The sequence below is a fragment of the Rutilus rutilus genome (assembly GCF_951802725.1).
Source record: "Rutilus rutilus genome assembly, chromosome: 3".
Taxonomy (NCBI): domain Eukaryota; kingdom Metazoa; phylum Chordata; class Actinopteri; order Cypriniformes; family Leuciscidae; genus Rutilus; species Rutilus rutilus.
Genome location: NC_140211.1, coordinates 14,856,873 through 14,877,659, shown reverse-complemented (window position 1 = coordinate 14,877,659; position 20,787 = coordinate 14,856,873). Strand labels below are relative to the sequence as shown.

The 20,787-nt window shown below is 36.8% G+C and overlaps 1 protein-coding gene across 1 annotated transcript in view; it reads right to left on the bottom strand.

Moving 5' to 3' along the window:
• Window positions 1-20,787, bottom strand: part of adamtsl3 (ADAMTS-like 3) — a 164,066-nt gene that overhangs the window by 121,391 nt on the left and 21,888 nt on the right. Inside the window, exon 3 of the mRNA XM_084405736.1 lies at window positions 18,789-18,908. Coding sequence (XP_084261862.1) covers window positions 18,789-18,908 — 120 coding nt within the window. The remainder of the gene's footprint in view (window positions 1-18,788; window positions 18,909-20,787) is intronic.

The window sequence follows — 20,787 nt, the reverse complement described above, 5'->3', positions numbered from 1 at the left end:
GAAGTAGTTAAATAAGGAAAGGCGCATGGAAGCTCTGAGCCCCCCTGTTGCATGTACCTGCAGGGCTGTAGCAGCTGTGAAGCAGGCTTTTCATCTAAAAATGTCCCCTAATTAAGTTAAGTCCACCGAAGCCCTCCATGACATTCAGTTATTCTTATCCACCTCGCTCCCTGAGGGCCGACTGACCTATTCAACAAGTGGGCCGCTGTGGGTCTGCGCTGGCCAGATGCCGAGACCTTGTCGGGTAATGCTGGGGGATTTTCCACTGTCACACACAGTCAACACGAATCCAAGCAGTATTTCGGAAAGAGGAAGGACACAATGGACAAATTAGACCAATCTCGTTATCAAGGACGGTTAGTGTGAAATCTCTTCAGTATCTCAAATGTTTCTCCGAGAGATTTAATGGAGAGTGAATCAGATTTGACTCTTGAGAAAAAGACCTCTGTAATATCCCACGTAGAGTTTCAATAGAGATCTCAGCAGTGTCTCAAACTGTGCTCACATTTGCCAAGATACCAAAGTCTGCAGTCAAAAGTCAAAAATCTCACCTTATTCTTCCAAGACCAAAAATGAGCTATGCTATCCACATTTATTTTATGGCACTATACTTTTACTGTGCACTACCTTTCAAAAGTATGAGGTCAGTATGCTTATTTTTTAAAGGAATTCATATTTTTATTCAGCAAGGACAGATTAAATTGTTTTTAATGTATCAAAAGTGACAGTAAAGACATTTATAATATTACAAAATGATTCTATTTCAAAGAAATGCTTTTCTTTTAAACTTTCTATTCATCAGAGAATCCTGTAAAAAATGAATTATGTAAAAAGGTTTCCACAAAAATATTAAGCGGCATAACTGCTTTCAACACTGATAATAATAAGAAATGTTTCTTGAGCAGCAAATCAGCATATTAGAGTGATTTCTGAAGGATCCTGTTAAACTGTAGACTGGAGTAATGAAGCTGAAAGCTAACCATTTTTCACAGCATTTTAGGCAATGTAATGAATATTATTTATTGTTAATTCATGCTCACTCCCATTCCAATTCAATAACTAATGTTAATGTAGGATATACAACCTGTTAAAAGTTAGTATGCGTAGAAAATAATGCTTAAAAACGCTATTTCTCATATGGAGAAATATTTAAGACTATAAAAGAATTGACACTTACATGAAACATAACTGAGAACTTAAACTTTATTACGGTGAGTTTAGCATAGTATGATAAAGCAAATGTTTTTTGCAAAAAGGCTTTATTAAAGCTGCAGTCCGTAACTTTTTTGGGTTAAAAATTATCCAAAATAAACTTTTGAGCAAGTACATAACCAACCAGTGTTCAAAACTATCTGCTTGCCTTAGCTCGATTCAAAACGGTAAGCTTGTAATAATGTTTTTAATTCCAGTGGTACTGGTGGATTTACGTGGGAAATTCGAGCATGTCGTCACATCTGTACACATAAGAAGGAGTCTCAGCTAGTAGGATATGTTGCGTGTGAGGATGTTGGAGGTGGAGATTTATAGCCTTTTCTCACAGCACTTGATATAATTAAACTTAGCAATTTGATGGCGGATCCAGAAAGGTTAATAAAAGGATCCATAAAGTTGATAATTCTGTGAATAACTGCAATTGCAGATTTCGAACAGAGATGGCGACAAAGAGGAAAAACTACAGACTGCAGCTTTAAGTGGGTTGAGGTTTCAGTTGTTGTAAATAAAAGATTATAGGAGAACATTTTACAAGAAAATTCTACTGGTTTCCTACTTCAAAATGTCAAGTTTCTTTATAATTGTGAACATTGTTTCTACTTTTTTTTTTTTTTTTTTTTTTTTTGTAGAAAGGGAACAGAGACGTGCTTAATACTATTGCTAGTGATCAGATCCCAAACCTACTTCAGTGTGTGATTCATCCAGCACCTTTTGTGCTACGGACATTACACCTCACATTGAGCAATGTGCTATTACTTTTCTAAGCGATCAGACTTACAACACACTAGCGGCGTGGTGACAGTTTGAGTATTTGTCTGAGTGTTGAAGGTTTATCTAACGGTGTGACGCTGGTGCGTGTGTGTCTGTATGCATTAGTAGCAGTGTTTGGAGATCTCATGGAATGTGCTCTGATGTGCCAAATAACACACTCTTCCACCCACCCGACAGCACACATCCTAAGGGTGGGTTTCCCAGGTAACAACACTACTACATGGTTATCAGATTTACGATATCGCAAACGAGTCCAAAAATACAAGTACACACACAGGATGAGAGCGCATGAGAAACAGAGGTAGCGAGCGCGAGAGGAGGAGGAACGGAGGAGAACCCCACAGAGCATCTGGGCTCATAGCCCAAATCTCAACACAGGAAAGCACAAGCCCAATTGAACTTTCTAATCAGCATCTATGAGCTGCTTTTCAACTCTTATATTCAACAATATCACATACAGCTGTCACATTCAGTTCAGTTTTGTTTTGTTCATGGACTTTCAGTGTGATTTCATATGTCACATGTTTCTTAGTTCAGTTTCCCGCTACTTGTCCGTCTCCTTGGTAACGGTCATTATTAGGTCATGTGTGTCAGCTGTGTTTAGTAATTATCCTCGTTGTGTTCACTAAAGTTGTTCCTTCTCCTGCACTCCTTTGGATTTGATCTTCTGAGCCTGTTCCTGAGTACACCACACAGCGTTACAACACCAGTGTAAACCAGCAGGGTTATATTCTAAGCTTTGAAAGTCTGGATGCGTTTTTTTTCTTTTATGTATTTATTTGATATTTATTATTTTAAAAAATGTATTATAATATTCATTATTTTTATAAAATAAAATGATTATCAGATACAAAAATATTGATTATATTTATTTAAAATATTAATACAATATTTTCAAATTAAAAACATAACTCATGAAATATAAATTATTATATGAGTATTCATATAAATATCAGTATTAAAAACAGCAACAAAATATGACGTAATCTAAGTGGCTTTCCCCAGTGGGAACAGCATACGTATTTCAGGAATATCTTATATCCAATTATTTATTAAAATAAAATCATTAAATACAAATATGTTATATGTGTTTTATAAAAAATATAATACAAATACATATTTTTAAAATTAAAACACAGAACTCTCAAAATATTATTATTATTAATTCATTAATTAAGGCAAAATATGATGTCAGTTTGTATAACATGTATTGCATTAAAATATGAATTAAAAATATCCTAAATTTAGACATAAAACTCTCAAAATATTAATATTATTGTTGAACATAATATTAATAAAATACAAAATTGTATTAATGCCCAGTGAGAACAGCATGTGTATTTCAAGAATATTTTACACCCAAAAATCGTACTTACTGGAATTCAACTTTACCTCAGTTCGTGTGGCGTCTACTTAATAATTAATTTTTTTATATAAAAACTGACTAAACTTTTGGCAGACTGTTCAAACAATGAGTCATAAAAGAGATCGCAGCTGATATCATGTCCAGTTCATTCATCATAGTGATGGAAATGGAAGGTCAATTCGAGTGCATTGCATTGTGGGGTATTTTATTCCTAGCAGTGTGCTCTGGTAGTGAAGTTAAGTGAAGTGACATGACGTGACGTGACGTGACGTGAAGTAAAATAAATCCCCTGTGCACTGTATACATATATACTGTAGTGTAGAAGTATAATATTAGTAGCATGCAATCTTGAGCGTCCAAGAAACCTGTATCCTGCAGTTATCTCTCCTATATTAGACTCAGAAGTGTTATTATGCAAAGTTGAAAGGAAAGAGAAAATAATGATCGAAAGAAATGGGGTGCTGTATAAGCACTTAAATGTTTACTTTAATTTGGATTTGGATTGAATATCAAACACTAGATTCAGAATGACCATATACACATATACACTCATCCTGAGCTATTTACAGCCTTTGATCAGCGCGACACACTGGCTCATCCGTTCCAGAACAAACAAAATGACCTCAGTAAAAACAGAAAACATCAGCCAAAATCAAATCAACAGATGACCTCTGGCTTTAATAGTCAACATGAAATCATAATTGTCCCTATTTATTTTCTTAATGCATGTCATTTATTGTGCATGACTCATTATTGCATGCTATTCCAAAGAAACAAAATGTTTGTCTGTGTAATTCTTCACCAAAATGCATAACTTTTCAGACTGATACCAAGGGTGCTTAAATATCAAGCGTAGTGTCCAAATATCCAGTTCTGGCAGGTCACGTTAGTCAAGCTCGCATCAGCTGATCCACGTCTACCTATGGGAATACGACGCCTATCAAGCTCCTCAATATTATCAGTAGCTATCGAAAACTGACTGCAGACTCTGATAAGAGTCTATGTATTTAAATATATATATATATATATATATATATATATATATATATATATGAAATATAATACATAATATTCTTAATAAAATATTTTAAAATTAAAATCACCAAATAAAACATCCCAATATGCAGAATAGTTTGCTTGTTGGGAACAGCATACATTAAATAAAAAAAATTAAATACAAATGTATTTCATGTATTAAATAAATAATATAACAAAACAGGAAATTCTCAAAATATTAATATTAAGTAATTAAGAAACAAATATTAACTTGAATTCAACCTAACTTTAGCGTCTACTTATAATCTTGGAAATAAATGTCATTATTTTTTGTTTATATAAAAAAAACAAGTTTCACAATCCAGGCTATTTCTAATTAAATAAAGACTTCTCATTCACACTATAGAAGTAAAATGGTTTATAGACCTCATTTTGTACAGTTTAGCAGCGTGCATTGTCTTGTTTCATTTTGCTTACGGGGGTTGAATAAAGGATGAACCTGTGCTTGTGTGTGTCTATGTGTGTCTGAGTGTGTGTAGTAGCAAGACACAAAGCAGGTGTATACACAGCTCTCCAAAAACGTCCACTCTCAAACAAAGCCGGTGACGGGCAGTTCCCAGGAAGGGGTAACGTGGCGTAAAATCTATGCACAGCCTTTCTTTGTTGCAATTCAGGCCTAATCCATCTGAGCTCCCCTGTAATAAAAGTTAGCGACTGGTTGTTGAGACCCGGAATGAGCAAGTGGGCCGTAGTTCGGCTGGGATAACACGGCTCCTGTAGCTATGGTTACTCAATGCTGCCCACCTCAATTAGAACTCGGTCCTTTTTGAAGCCTTTTGGGGGGGTGGATCTGCGAGCATGCCGGGATGATAAGGACAGAACAGGCTAAGAATTTTTTTTTTTTTATATATATAAAATTTAGGTCTTGAATTAATCTAACTGAATTTGGGTGTAAAGCTGTTGAAGCATCAACAATAACTTGCACGCTTGTTCATTCCGTCTGTATGACCTGAAGTTATATCTAGCTAAACTGAAGAAATAACCAACTGAAAATCTGTTTTTAACCCTTTTAATCCTGGCATAGGAAAGGATAGTCAGAAATAGTTTTTAAATGGAACAGTTTATTGAATCGCAGCTGAAAATCTAAAAATAGATTTTGCATCATATTTGATAAATCAGGCTTTTAAAGCCCATACAGTATGATATAGTTATGTGAGTCTATGGTGCTCATTCAATAAAGTTGAAAAAAATAATCTCAGGTTTATATAGAGGCCCAAACAGAGCAAAATTTGCCCAGATATTGTTATTTATATGGCCAAAACATCAATGAGATAACAGTATAACAGACTAAATACATAAAATGTTAGAGCATCTATATCTTTCAATAAGATCTCTTAAGGCAAGCTCACACTACATGACTTTTGGCTGGATTTTGCTCTCCCTGACAAATTTCCAAGGTCTGCAACAAAAAACCCGGATCGCGTCCAAATTTATGCTTGTTGTGGTCACCATACGTTAACTATGAGCAGCAGGTCAGTGACGTGACCTGAGCCTGTCTCGAAAAGTCACATACACTGTGATATTTTCAAACCTGTTTGATATTATCGCCACGTTTTCGCTGTTGGTCGGGACTGCCTCGTGACCAAATGTCTGGTAGTTTGTGCACCTCCTCAGTACTGTGTTGTGTAGTATGCATGCTGCTATGCACCACAACAATTCAGGTAGTCTTACAGTCCTGTAGTGTGAGCTTGCCTTGGGGGGGGCAAAACATATAATGTAAAAAAAAAATTAACAGGCCAAAAAAACACTGGCAAAAGAGATAAGAGTAGCTAAGAGAAGGTGGAAAGGTCTCAAAGACACCACCAATTACAATACATCAACATCTTTATATGCTGGGAATCAATAACTGGCTGATGATCAGGGGTGTGTTTCCCGTACAACGACATAACTCGCTGCTTAACTACTATACAATGCACCGTTGAAGAAATCAACTTGCTAGTCACGACTGTTTCCCGAAACCATATTGTCGCAAAGTGGCGTTCAACCACGTTGGTTTATGACGTCACATACATGGTGGAGTAATTGGTGGAGATCGAATTAATGGTAGATATTTTGATGTAAATTACAGACATGGCATCTGAGGACTATTTCTTATTTTTTTCTCATTCATTTTTCCAGATTCAATCATAGGCTCGTTCTTACGTAGTAGAGTATGTACGCACATGTGCAGTCTTCCAAAACGGAGCTTTAAATCTCTTGACAAACTAAAAGACATAAATGACAATAGAAACTAAATAAAAGACACAGGTTGTACTGAATGTCAACTTGCTTATTTTACACAGAATAGTCCACATGTCATGCAAACTAGAAACTCTGCTTCTAACCACAGGTCGAGAGTTGTCATTCCATCCACACAACTTTGCGATGCTGTTTGCGAATGTCCATTGGAACGATGGTTTTGGGAAACACCGGCTCGTTGAACTATGCTGATAACGACAGAACTTGCGAACATACTTGGCTAACAATGCTTTTGGGAAACACACCCCTGAATGAGTTCTATTGTTGTTTTGAAAAAGGTTGTCTCGCACCCCATACCCACTCTGACCTTCACTCCACACAACCTTCAACACCTCCTGCTAACCCCCCACTCCTACTGCTCAACCTGCACTGAATCTGTGTAGAGGATGTATGTCTGTTCTTCCCGGAAAAAGAAGATCAGGCAATCCTCAGGCCCAGACAATGTCTCGCCCACCTGTCTGAAAGTCTGTGCAGACCAGCTGTCACTCATCTTTACTCAGATCTTCAACAAATCTCTGGAGCTGTGTGAAGTCCCTGCTTTAAATGCTCCACCATCATCCTCATTCAAAAAAAACCAAGATCACAGGACTGAACGACTACAGACCTGTTCCTTTAATGTCTGTGGTCATGAAGTCTTTCGAGAGACTGGTGTTGGACCACCTGAAGGACATCACTGGACCCTTGCTAAACCCCCTTTAGTTTTCTTATTGAGCAAACAGGTCTGTGGATGACGCAGTCAACATGGGACTGCATTACATCCTGCAATATCTGGACTTATGCTAGGATTCTGTTTGTGGACTTCAGTTTGGCCTCCTGTCCAAATTAACTCAGCTCTCTGTGCCCACCTACATCAGTTAGTGGATCAACTTCCTGACAGACAGGCAGTAGCTAGTGAGACATCCAACCACCGCACGATCAACTCTGGCGCTCCACAAGGATGTGTTAGTTATAGCAATGCACTCAATTAATTGCAGCTCTAACCACTGGGTGGCCAGAGTCTTCCAAAACTTCACCTTGTAAATCTTTCATTTAACTGTAAATTCACACGTAAATGTTGTAGTTTATGTTATTTGCATTTGATTATTTTCAAAATCAGGGAAAGTGTGTTGCAACGCACTACTCAAACTAAACTACACACCTAAAACTAAAATGATATGCACCAATTACACTGAAAATCATTTTCTCATTACATTTTTAGGAAGATGTAGTTCCCTGCAGTCTCCACTTCCCCACAGAAAATTAGTCCTTCTGATTGTCCTCACACATAAAATGTCAGTGAATGATGCAGTGGGGCATGAGCGAGACATTCTCCGACCTCATCTGATTTAGCAGGTAATTGCTTTTGCTGAGTTGAATATTTCTTCCTGCATTCTAAGGTCCCTTTGTTCGAATTGTTTGCAACAACTTAATTTAGACCAGTGTTTCATGCAAAGTCCTAACTGAGACACATAAAGCACAAAGGGAGGACAATATCTGATCTCTCCAGCATGTTAAGAATGTCTTAAAGAAGCCTCTGTTTGAGTTAAACCTTGTTGAACCTCTGCTTCACAACCCAGGAGACGGCCCTGGCATCATCTATCCTTTTGTTATCTGTTCCTGCTTCTCAAACTCTCTTGTTCCAGTGGAATTCCTCACAGAGCAATAAATTCTTAGCGGCTCAATCTTCTCCCTACGGTCAGCGCTGACGTCCTGCAAAGTAAACCCAACCGCTGCCCAAATTCAACGTAATACCAAAGCCGCAGTGATGGTGAAGGGGGCGCTGCCGTAATGTATTCATGTTAAAACCGCGACCAAAGAAGGCCGTGTCAGAGAACGTGAAAAAGGGCTGCAAAATGAGGCGATTGCTAAATCGGCGTGCTCTCAGAAGACAGGCAAATGAGATCCAGATGGTTGTTCTGTTCCAGGGGCCACACCTGTTGTCCAGGGGGGGGGGGGGACAGGAGACGCACACACGCACACACATAAAACATAACGCAGTTCGCATATGTATTCAAACGTGGTCACCATGTTAAAAATATGACCTTGAGTGAACTTGAATGCAGGGAATTGACACAACAGGTGTGCAGCCTGTGCAGGTCCCTTAAGTTGAAACAAGCTGATCTGAGAACAGCAACAGCCCCCCCACACACACACCCCCACAAATACCCCCACATAGCAGGAACAGCAAAACACACAAGTTGAAGCCTTAATGACAAAAACAGCTAAATATTTTAGATGAAAACCCCCACATGAGCTAAATCAATTTAACTGTAAATAGCTCTGTTCCAAAGCCTAGTGAGCTCCCTATTTAGACAGCATTTTAAGGCATCATGTGTGCTAATACCCAAGTTGGCTAAGTAAAATAATTTTTTATCCTTAAAGTCACAATAAAATCAAAATTGACAGTTCAATTAGTTTTTTTATGAAAAATTGCAAAAAATCCATGCACATCATTATTTTTAATCCATGTGCACTAGTAACCTTTAATCAAAATAACTCTTGCAGCGACATCTCTTCTCTTCTATGATGATGTGTTTACTGACATGAGGGCGGGACAACCTGTACTCACATAAGATCGCCCAATAGCAAGCAAACCACAATGTTCCAAACATCCAATCAATTTCCCCATGACAAAATCAAGTCCCTGTCCTACATTTTTTCTTGTTCAAGAATCCGTTCCACTTGGATATACGTCACAATCGGGAAGAACATCGGTTCATGCCAACTTTAATGCAATGCAACATTAATATTTTTCAAAGCAAAGCACACACAATCCAACTTGCCCTCCCTGCCCATAAGTCAGAACCTCAAAGAGGCCTGTTCCTCGAGCAAAAACATGCAACCTACAATAACATCCAGTCATTTCGGCCCAGGTTAAATTCCAGAAGTTTTCCAGATTTGATTAATAATGGTGGAGAGAGAGGCTGATAGGATGCACACACTTTCCCTGAATATCATTGATGGCAGCTGTAATGCAGGGCCTTCACGGTTGACTAATCTACATGAAGTTACACAATTATGTTTCCTAAGTTAATACTAACATCATGTGGTCTGCATTCTGTGACTCTGTGATTTTCTCAGAGAAATAACAGCATTCAGCCACACTACAAGAATAGTTCACCCAAAAACGAATGCCATCATTTACGTACCCTCATGTTGTTTCAAACACATATGCTGTTATATTTCCAATGGAACACACTTCACACAGCTATTTTTCCATATTTCAACAGTTTGTAGTTACCATGAATATCAAGCAGAATGACCATAAAAACACCAAAAAGTAAAGAAAAAAGTTAAAATGACTCATGATATGACTCATTTGGATGAAATGGCTGTGAACAACTATTAATAAAGTAGTTCAGATATGGTGAATGGAACAATAAAAAGATAAATCTGGGTTCTAGTAACATTAGCTGCTATTATAGTTGTGCTGGGGGCAGTTGAGGTTGAAATATTTCAATTAAATATGGCAAAGAAAACTCCTGACTTCAGAAATGGATACAAATATTTTACCGCTCCATTCCAACCCAAAACGAGACATGCCTGGCATGTCTCCTCTACCAATACCAACATGTTTAATTTCCTCTCCATCTTCATTCTAGTCTTATCAACAACTTGACACATCAAGGTCTGAGGATAATTTTATGCGGTGTGACCATGAAAATGATTTGGCAACAATGAATGAAACATCATTCAATAAAAAACATTTCATTTCAGGCAGGAGGTTTTGTTGTCATGTTGAAGTTCATGTTGAACTTTGTGAGTGTAGTTGAGGACACATTTTTGCCTTGTGTTTATCAAAGGCTCAGTCAAAAAAGAGAAATTAGGTCAAACCTGATTTTTGAATCTGAATCTGAAATTGAGATTTTAAAGCTTTGCCAAAGGGAAAGATTATCAGTGAATAAGACCCTACTTTTAGTCTCACAGTAAGCTTATATTCAAAAGATTTGCAATATAGCACAGAAGTTGTTTAGACTATTTTTATGGTCCTTTTTGGAACTTGATAAATGTGGTCACTACTGTTGTTTCACAGAAGAATATGTGTTTGGAACAATATGAGAGTGAGCAAATAATGAAGCAAAACCCTTTTTGGGTGAACAACAGTGTCCAAAAGTTTGTGGTCGGTAAAATTTTATGAAACATGTTAGTTTTTTAAAGATGTTTTGCTTTCCCAGGTTGCATTTATATGATTAAAAATACAGAAAAGGTTATAATATTTAACTTTTAATATATTTTAAAATGTATTTTATTCCTGTGATAGCAAAGATGAATTTTCAGCATCATTACTCCAGTCTTAGCTCACCTCAAAATGAAAATTTCCTGATAATTTACTCACCCCAATGCCATCCAAGATGTTCATGTCTTTCTTTCCTCAGTGGAAAAGAAATTAAGTTTTTTGAGGAAAACATTTCAGGATTTTTCTCCACACAATTGGCTTCAACGGCAACCAGAATGTTGAAGTTAAAATCAATGCCGTTTCAAAGGGCTCTGAAGTGCTTCAAAGGGCTCTGCACGATCCCAGCTGAGGAATATGGTCTTATCTAGCGAAATGATCGGTCATTTAAAAAAAAAAAAAAATTGTATATACTTTTTAACCACAATTGTTCGTCTTGTGCTGGTCTGCGATGCGCCACGCATTGCGTCATCACGTTGGAAAGGTCACGCGTCACGTCATCTATCTAAGTTATTTGACTGTGTACTCCGGTTCAAAAAGGTAGGGAAGGCCGAAAAATTCCATCTCATTTTCTCTTCCAACTTCAAAATCGTCCGACATCTTTTTTTCAATTTATTATTATTATTTTCTTCTTTTTTTTTCGTGACCTTTCCAACTTGATGACGTAATACGTGGCGCGTCACAGACCAGCACAAGACAAACAATTGTGGTTAAAAAGTATATAAATAGTTTGTTTTTTTTAGAAAATGACCGATTGTTTCGCTAGATAAGACCCTATTCCTCAGCTGGGATCGTGCAGAGCCCTTTGAAGCACTTCAGAGCCCTTTGAAACTGCATTGATTTGAACTTCAACATTCTGGTTGCCGTTGAAGCCAATTATGCGGAGAAAAATCCTGAAATGTTTTCCTCAAAAAACTTCATTTCTTTTCCACTGAAGAAAGAAAGACATGAAAATCTTGGATGGCATTGGGGTGAGTAAATTATCAGGAAATTTTCATTTTGAGGTGAACTAATCCTTTAAGTGTCACATGATCCTTCAGAAATCATTCTAATATGATGATTTGCTGCTCAAGAAACATTTCTTATTATTATCAATGTTGAAAACAGCTGTTATGCGTAATATTTTTGAGGAAACTTGATGAATAGAAAGTTCAAAAGAACAGCATTTACTTGGAACAGAAATCGTTTTGCTACATTCTAAATGTCTTTACTGTCACTTTTGATCAATTGAATGCATCCCTGCTGAATAAAAGTATCAAACTCTTTCAACAAAAAAAAAAAAACAGCCTACTGACCCCAAACTTGTTCTTGTCAATGTTTCTGGCATCAACGCCCTTGTTTTCCACAGCACTAAATCCTTTGATAACAAAACATCTGCAGCTTATATCTGCCTACCAACGCTGAACTAGAAAGCTTGCATCGCTATCTAATTTCAAATGTCAAGCATTAACTTATAACTGAGCCACATCTTGTCAGGCGTTCTTGAGGATTAGGCAAATGGGACTTTACACAACCCTCGACTGAAAGTGCTCAGGGTAAAACACTAGATGTCCCATATAACTAAGAGAGTCTTGATTAGCATCCCAACCTTGGCAATACCAACATCCTCTTTGGCACACGGACCTGAAAGTCAAAGGAGGCATTCAGAGAAGTGCATTTATGGAAATTTTAATCCACATTAAAAATAGATCAAGGGTGTCATTGAATAAAAAGGCGTTATGAGCATTAGCAGGCAGTGGGGTGATGAAATGGGTTTTTTAGCAGTTGGAAAGAATTCAGGCTTTAATTAGAGACAATTAGGAGAAGCCATGCATGCTCACACAGACAGACAGACAGACAGACAGACAGACAGATAAAAGAGATAGATAGATAGATAGATAGATAGATAGATAGATAGATAGATAGATAGATAGATAGATAGATAGATAGATAGATAGATAGATAGATAGATAGATAGATAGATAGATAGACGTTTGAAGGTTTCTGATGGATGGATGGATGGATGGATGGATGGATGGATGGATGGATGGATGGATGGATGGATGGATGGATGGATGGATGGATGGATGGATGGATGGATGGATGGATGGATGGATGGATGGATGGATGGATGGATGGATGGATGGATGGATGGATGGATGGATGCAAAAGTCATAGTTAATAGTTAATAGTGAGAATTGGCCCTAATCTAAAGTGTAAGAGAACAATGCTTGATTCCAACTGTGCTAAAACACACAATATAAAAACAGCTATGATGCAAAACACCTGTTTAACAGCTATTTTGTATATCATTATGCAGATGCATTCAGTATAGACCAGGGCCCCTCACACTTTATGGCTAAAATGCAACACCCTCCTGCTTTGTTCATTATTGTTCACTTCAGTGATAGTTAGTATTTAAGTTCTGAGTTCTTTTAAGCCATGCTGAGCCTGACTCTCTCAATTAAAATCTCCATTCCAGCACATCGGCGTGCCACAGACGGGGGCCACTCTTACAAAAAAACCCGTCAAACACCACAAAGATGAAACCTGGCACTGGCTTTCCCAAGGTGAACACCTTCTCAAGCCCAGACGTTCAAATCTCCGCGACCGTTGCACGCCCCTTGACCCAAATTAATCAACACACTCCAAACCCATCCATTAAAAATCCACCTTCTGCCTGCACTGTGTCACGTCTTTTCAAATGAGAACTTATTTTAGAGAGAACTGGACTGGCTGTAAGTGGAAACACTGGCACTAGCGTGCTGCATTGAGCCAAAAATCTCCAGCTGGCTAAACTCAAAGTCTCAAGCAGGTAGCGCAACACAAAAAACCATTAGATATGCTTTACGGGGCTCTCTGAGGAAAGCTGCTTTATACGGTTTCGGCTGGCCGGGGAGATGCCCAAAGGGAACATGTGCATTATCTATTAGTTTAAGCCCCGTGTCTGTAGGGGAAAGCCCTCCATCTGTGGCTAACCTCAGCAGGCACAGGCCTGGATGGTATCCACCTTCTTTCTAATGGAGAGAAACAGCATGCAAGCAGCGGCACTGGGGCTGGTGGCATTTTCTTTTGATGCCTTTACCTTTCAGACGGCACAACTGGGAAGATTTTACAATCTTTTGACATATTCTACATTTAAAACATCAGTCGATATAGTTTTTTTCCCCATAATGAACAGAAATGTGACGCTTTTTGTCAGCAAGGACATTTTCTGTGTCTGCATTAGAATGGAAACTATGTTGAAATTATTGGGAACTGTATATATACACTGTACAGAGATGTAGTCAAAGGAAAATATATTATAAACTGTGTATTGTCTACTGTGTTGTTATTAACTAAAACAAAAACTGTTAAATATTTTTTGAATTTTTTGAAAAAAAATTTATATTAACTGAGAAAATGAAAATTAGAAATGTTTCCTTGGCAACTAACTAAAAAATAAATGGTTGAATTACTAAAATTAAAACTAAAACTAAAATTTAAATAAATAAAAATAAAAGCTAAATTAAAATATTTTAGATAAATAAAAAAGTATTTTTAAAATAAAAATGAACACTTTTTTTAATTAAATGACAATCAAAATATGAATAAATACTACAATAGAATATAAACAATACTAAAATAACAGAAAATAACAGTGTGAAACTGGAAAAAATTGTGCAACAATACTCCTTTAAAAAAAAGAGTAAGTCCAGTATATTAAGTTTAAAATAGTAAGTTTAAAAAAATAAAAGTCCACATAAATTTGTTTAATTGAGTGAAAGAAGTCTAATTATCATCTTAGAAGTCAAAAAGGTTGTATTTTCAATCAAATTTCGTGAATTTAAATCAAAATTTAAAAAATGTATCAATTTATGCCTGATCAAATAATAAATCACAAAAAAGATGTTAACTTGTTCCAAAAATTTTTTGGAAAAACAAGAAAGTAAAATACATTTTAATGACATTTTCACAATGGCTGCAAATTAATTTTACTACTTCTGATACAAGGTATATTCTAAAACGTGAAACAATCCACCTCCAATGTAACAACCTTTTTTAAATGATCCTATTGAATTAACTTTAGCAGCCCTGAAATACTATTAACTAAAATAAGAAATAAACTGAAACTAGAAAACAACGCTAAATTTATCAATTAGAAATTGAGAAAAAATTCACATATACTCTATATATGCTGCAGCAAAAGTAAGAGTAGTAAGGTAGAATTCTATTGCAAACAGGGCCACTGAGTATGTTTTCGTGCACACACAGAGAGACACACACACACACACCTATCAGCATTGATATACAACAGCAGTGCATTAGTATGAGCCCATACGAGCAGAAATGCTTGGAAGTCTGTCATAACAACAGGAAGCAGCATGTGTTTGCATGGTTGCTGTGCCACCACCGCATTCCAGTATTAAATCACCATAATAAAAGCCATCCTGGACATGCATGCCAACACGTCACAGACATAACAACTGGCCTGGAAACAGACATCAGTGCTGAACTAAAGTGAACCGAGGTTTCCATAACAGGCCCCAAAACAGTTCAGTGGCACAGAGTGTGTCTGGGTTAATGGCTCCCAGGGCAGGCGTTCAAAAGAAAACACTCAGGCAGAGCTTTATAATGCCTATAAACTTTGGGTTTACCTGGACTTTCCTGTTACAGAGGGTTTACCGAGACGGCCTGGCCTAAATTCCCCTTAAGCCGAGGGGCTGATCTGAAAGTCTTAACTGATTGTATCGAGTGGAAATGGCCCAACCGCCGCTAACACAGAGCATGTCACGGAAGGTTATATTATTTCTGTGAATTATGATCATTCAGAATTTGACAAATCAGTATCTACATCATTGACAGGTCTTGTGCCTTCAATAAAGGTGCGTTCCAGGTTCTGATTTGTTTAACCATGTGTATATGTGTTAATCAATGGTCATAATAATCACATTGAATCAGTCTTATATCGTGTGTTTTCTTTCCCACGTGCAGCTACATAGTAAAAACTCCTGAGGTAAATAAAGTAAAATAAGAAAGGACAGAGCCTCAGCTGCTTCTCAACACTTTTACTTTGTCATACCTATTCATACGACAAAATATGCAAATGTAACATTCATCGCCATAACATGCATAAATACTTTAGTTTGTATAATAATGATCAAATTTGTGAATACTCAAACACATAAAGTAGTGGCCAAAAGTGATGTCCAGCCTAGGAAAATTGACATTGTCACCCTTTATTTCAATTAGTAAAAATGTGTTAAAGTGAAACAGGCCAAATTGTGCGGATATATTTTTTGTCCACGCTGTCATACAAAGAAATTTTGAACACATGCAAAAACAATAGAGAACCAACAAAACATTAATAACTGATTATCTTTTTGTTAATGTATACTTTTTCCTGTGAGTTTTTGTTTTTCTATGAATATTTTTGCAAAGTAAAATAAAACCTGTAGCTTTTTTTGCCAAATAATTTTGTCACATAAATCCCTTAACCTTTTGTTCTTCCCTCATATTTAAAATATTTTGATGGTTTCATCCAACTTGTAGCTTTTGGCCACTACTGTATGTAAACTCCTCCACTGCAGAGCCATTGAAAAACTCTTTCAATGGCTCTGATCCATTATTCGTTCTGACTGGTGACGGTGTGACAGCTCCACTTCCTGTGAAGCGATGTATCGATGTTCCCTTATACCCTAAGCCTTTAACACTTTCACAGTATCATAGTCCTAAAACAGATAGTTTAGGTCCAGGCTTCTGATTGGTCAATACACCATTCCAGTCATGATACACACAACAGTAACTGCTTTGATAAGAAACTGACAAAGCCTTTCAGCAGTCACTATACTCACAACACAATATAGCTTCTCATAACATATTGCTTAAAGGGATAGTTCGGCCAAAAATTATATTAAATCCATGATTTACTCACCCTCAAGCCGTTCAAGATGCATATGTCAATCATTTTTCAGACGAACACATTTTCAGTTATTTTAGAAAATGTCTTAGATCTTTCAGTGGTTATAATGTCAAGTTATGGGGTCCACCTCCTTCAAGTCCCAAAAATGTGCATGCATCCATCACAAAAGTAATCCATCCAGCTCCAGGGGGATAAACGAAGGCCTTCTGAGGGTAATCCGTGCGGTTTTGTCGTAAAAATATACATATTTAAAACTTTATAAACGAAAATAACTGGCTTCCGGCAACGGTCGACGCGCGTTCACGGAGATGGATGCTGGCGTATGATGTAGGACGTAGCGTAGTAAGCGTCGTGACGTAGAACGAAGTATAGCTAAATCAAACGCTACGTCCTACGTCGGCATCCATCTCCCTTGAACGCGCGTCGACCGTTGCTGGAAGCCAGTTATTTTCGTTTATAAAGTTTTAAATATGTACATTTTTACGACAAAACCGCACGGATTACCCTCAGAAGGCCTTCGTTTATCCCCCTGGAGCCGGATCCCTTTAACTCTTTCCCCACCATTGACGGAAATTTCCTGCTTTCCGTGTTTTCACTGTTATACGGTAGGGGGCGCTATGACACATCTTCTGAAAGAGTACTGAATCTCCGGATCAAAACACAGGTGAAAAAGAAGCAAAACGATAGCATATGTAAGCAGATGCATATGTAAAATAACGCGATCATAAACATTAAAAAGCATATATTGTAAATCAAAACTGCCTAAAGTTACTGAATGAAATGTCGACCTAGGATGAGGTATAGGACTGTGCAAGCTTTTGGGGTGTTGATGGACTCGATCTACTCCATCTATGTTTTGATCATTGTTCTGAATCCCATCTGGATGTAGTCTGGGGAAAAAAACGTGTTTTTCTCAAAATGTTGCGTATTGATTAAAAAAAGAATGCACTAAGTTAGAATAAAATGTTTTATTTTTCTGTTTAAAAGCAGAGGCTCTGTTCTTTCTTTTGATATATTGCATGTTCAGATACTCATACAACAAAATATAATGGGGGCGATGAAACTTTAATGAAAATCTTTCAAAATGCTTGCGGTGGCTGGGAACTTTTTTTAAAAACGCTGGCGGGGAAAGAGTTAATATAAAAATATATTAAAAACACTATCGTTTAATGGTTTGGGGCTGGGAAGATCATTCTAAAATGATGATTTTCTGCTCAAGAAACATGTCTTATTATCAATGTTGAAGACATATAATAGGGTTATATCATATTAAATGTTAAGTTACTCATAGCACAATTATGACACATTGTAGAACTGATATTATTTCTCACTATCCTTCGAACTGTTTTCCCCTCAGTGCAACACAGATATGCACAGACAGAAATGATTCATGATTGACTTGTGCCATCCTGTGAAATTAATCACTGACTCATTTAATCATACGCCCCGAAGACATTCTTACTGAGTTTACTTATCTACAAAAAAATCATGCAGCTCTAAAGACAAATTTATAGATCTGTTCCAAAACCTAGTGAACTGCCTACAGACAGCATATAAAAACATCGTAGGTGTGTGGTTTTGACAGTTCCAAAATGGCAGGAGGCATAATTATGCATCATAACAATATTTGGGTCAAAGACAATGTATATTTCCGGAAAGGCAATCCCCGAAAGCATCACACCAAGTTCAGAGAAAACAATAAAGTACATTTTTTAGATATTTATATTTTCAATCAATACTGAAAAATACTGATACAAATTTTGTATATATAAAATATACATAAATTATTCAACGTATATTAGGTAAAATTATATATTATATGCAATTTTTTTTTACATTTTCAACATATAGGCCCTACTGTATACACACACACACACACACACACATCAAGACAGCTCACTAGGTGTTAGAACAAAGCCTATTAGCTAGTATTAAATTCAAGAAGCTAATGAACCACGATCATTTCACAGAGCAGCAGTTTTACAAAGTGCAATTTAATCACCACAATATGAAGTGGCAAGTATGACTTTAATTAGAAATCATCTCAATTGAATAGACACAATCCAGATGAATATTCACAGGGAATGTGTGTGTAATTCTGTTATTCTGACCTGGTCATCATAGCGATAGGTGAGATACTGCTCTCCTGTTGTGTCTTCCAGAAAGCTTCCTTGTGGAGAAAGAGCAAATTCAGGTAGGAAGTAAGCACTCTGCGTCTGGCTCGCTAACCCCTGTAAAACAAGACCACAACATCCACATTAAACCTAATCGAAAAGTAAAGTGGAGTCGTGTGGACATTATCATTTAGGGAGGCCTGCATGTAACATTTGCCACACCATGATTTAAGATGTTATGAAATGTTAACCGTGTTCAATGTTAAGGACTTTTAATTGGGTTATGAACAAAGACAAAAGCTCTCCATCACACCAAAACCACCCATATCTTCCCCAATCCAACCATTAGATATTAGACAATAAACAGTTAAGGTCATTCATATAGACAATTGATTTTTTATATATATCAGGCATGAAGAAAACAGTTGCAAGACATCTTAGACTCAAGAAGAGACATCTTAAACTGGTGAATATATATATATATATATATATACACACACATACACACATATATATATATATATATATATATATATATATATATACACATACACACATATATATATATATATATATATATATATATATGCATGACAGAGTGTGTCTTATTTACTGGAACTGAAATTGTATTAAATCAAATAAATGTATCATGTACATATATGATGTATGCATATGCAATTAATGTACTGTATATCACACATATATATCAGCCACTGTCTATATATCAAAAAACTTATATAGTACATAAAATAATCATCCTTTTCCTGATTCATGAAATGAACCTCAAAACCTGCCAGCTGCAAGCCATCTATGACATCCCCCAAACTAAAAGAAAATAAAGGACTACAGCATGGACAAATTAAGAGGAATCGCAACTGTTAAAAGTAGTGTCAAAAGTTCATTGTGAGATAGTAAGAAGCCCACAGCAAAGAAAGCGGTTCGGGGTCTTTCAGAGTTGAAACTCCCTTTTGTCTTAGAGGTTTATTGAGGAAGATTAGCTGCAGCACATGCACCAAATCCTGAATCGTACAGACCAATTTGAAGTTGGCTACCATGAGTTTACCGTATTGATGCCAGGCTGACTGGTTTCTCAGAAGTGCCTGGTGACACTCTTATAAACATTTCATGCAAGTTAAAGAGGTTATAAAATCACAGCAAGCTCCTGAAAAGCTTTTTTCCCTCCCTTCTCATTAAATGGGGAACTATTTACAAGCGTTTGAGGCTTGAAAACAAAATATACCTGGGTATAAAAAGTGAATCTAATTTTACATCTGAGCAATGGGAGCGTCTGCTGGTGCAAGTGTGAATGGATACATGCTAACGCTGGTTACTTCTCCAAGCACTTACGCCCTAAAGAGCAGAGGAGTTTGGCACACGCTCAGAGAAGCCGCCCGGCATGCTTTCATCAGCCACACCGACTTTCACTGACAAGCCTGAATTAACAGCCCTGGTGTGTGTGTGCGTGCGTGCGCGCGCGCGTGTGTGTGTGTGTGTGTGTGTGTGTGTGTGTGTGTGTGTGTGCCGAGCAAAATTCAGAAGAATTTTAAGCACCGGCTCCAAATTCACAGTCACAACACGGAAGAACTTCATTACTTTAACATACCATTTTTAATAATTATGTCTATTTCTTTCCTCATATGTGGAACACGCATAATAACTAATTAGACATCTATTTCTAAACTGAATTCAATATGGCCATCATTTTACATTGTGTAGAGCACCACTAAATTTTCCTTAGATAACGTCATAGAAATAATTATTGACAACAACATTTTAATGATTAAGAAAACTAGTGAAGTACTGATTTATTAAAAATAATGGTAACACTTTACAATAAGGTTCATAAGTTAACATTAGTTAACATGAACTAAGAATGAACAATACTTCTAAAGCATTTATTAATCTTAATATTAATTTCAGTATTTACTATTACATTATTAAAATCAAAGGTTGTATTTGTTAACATTAGTTAATGCACTGTGAACTTACATGAACA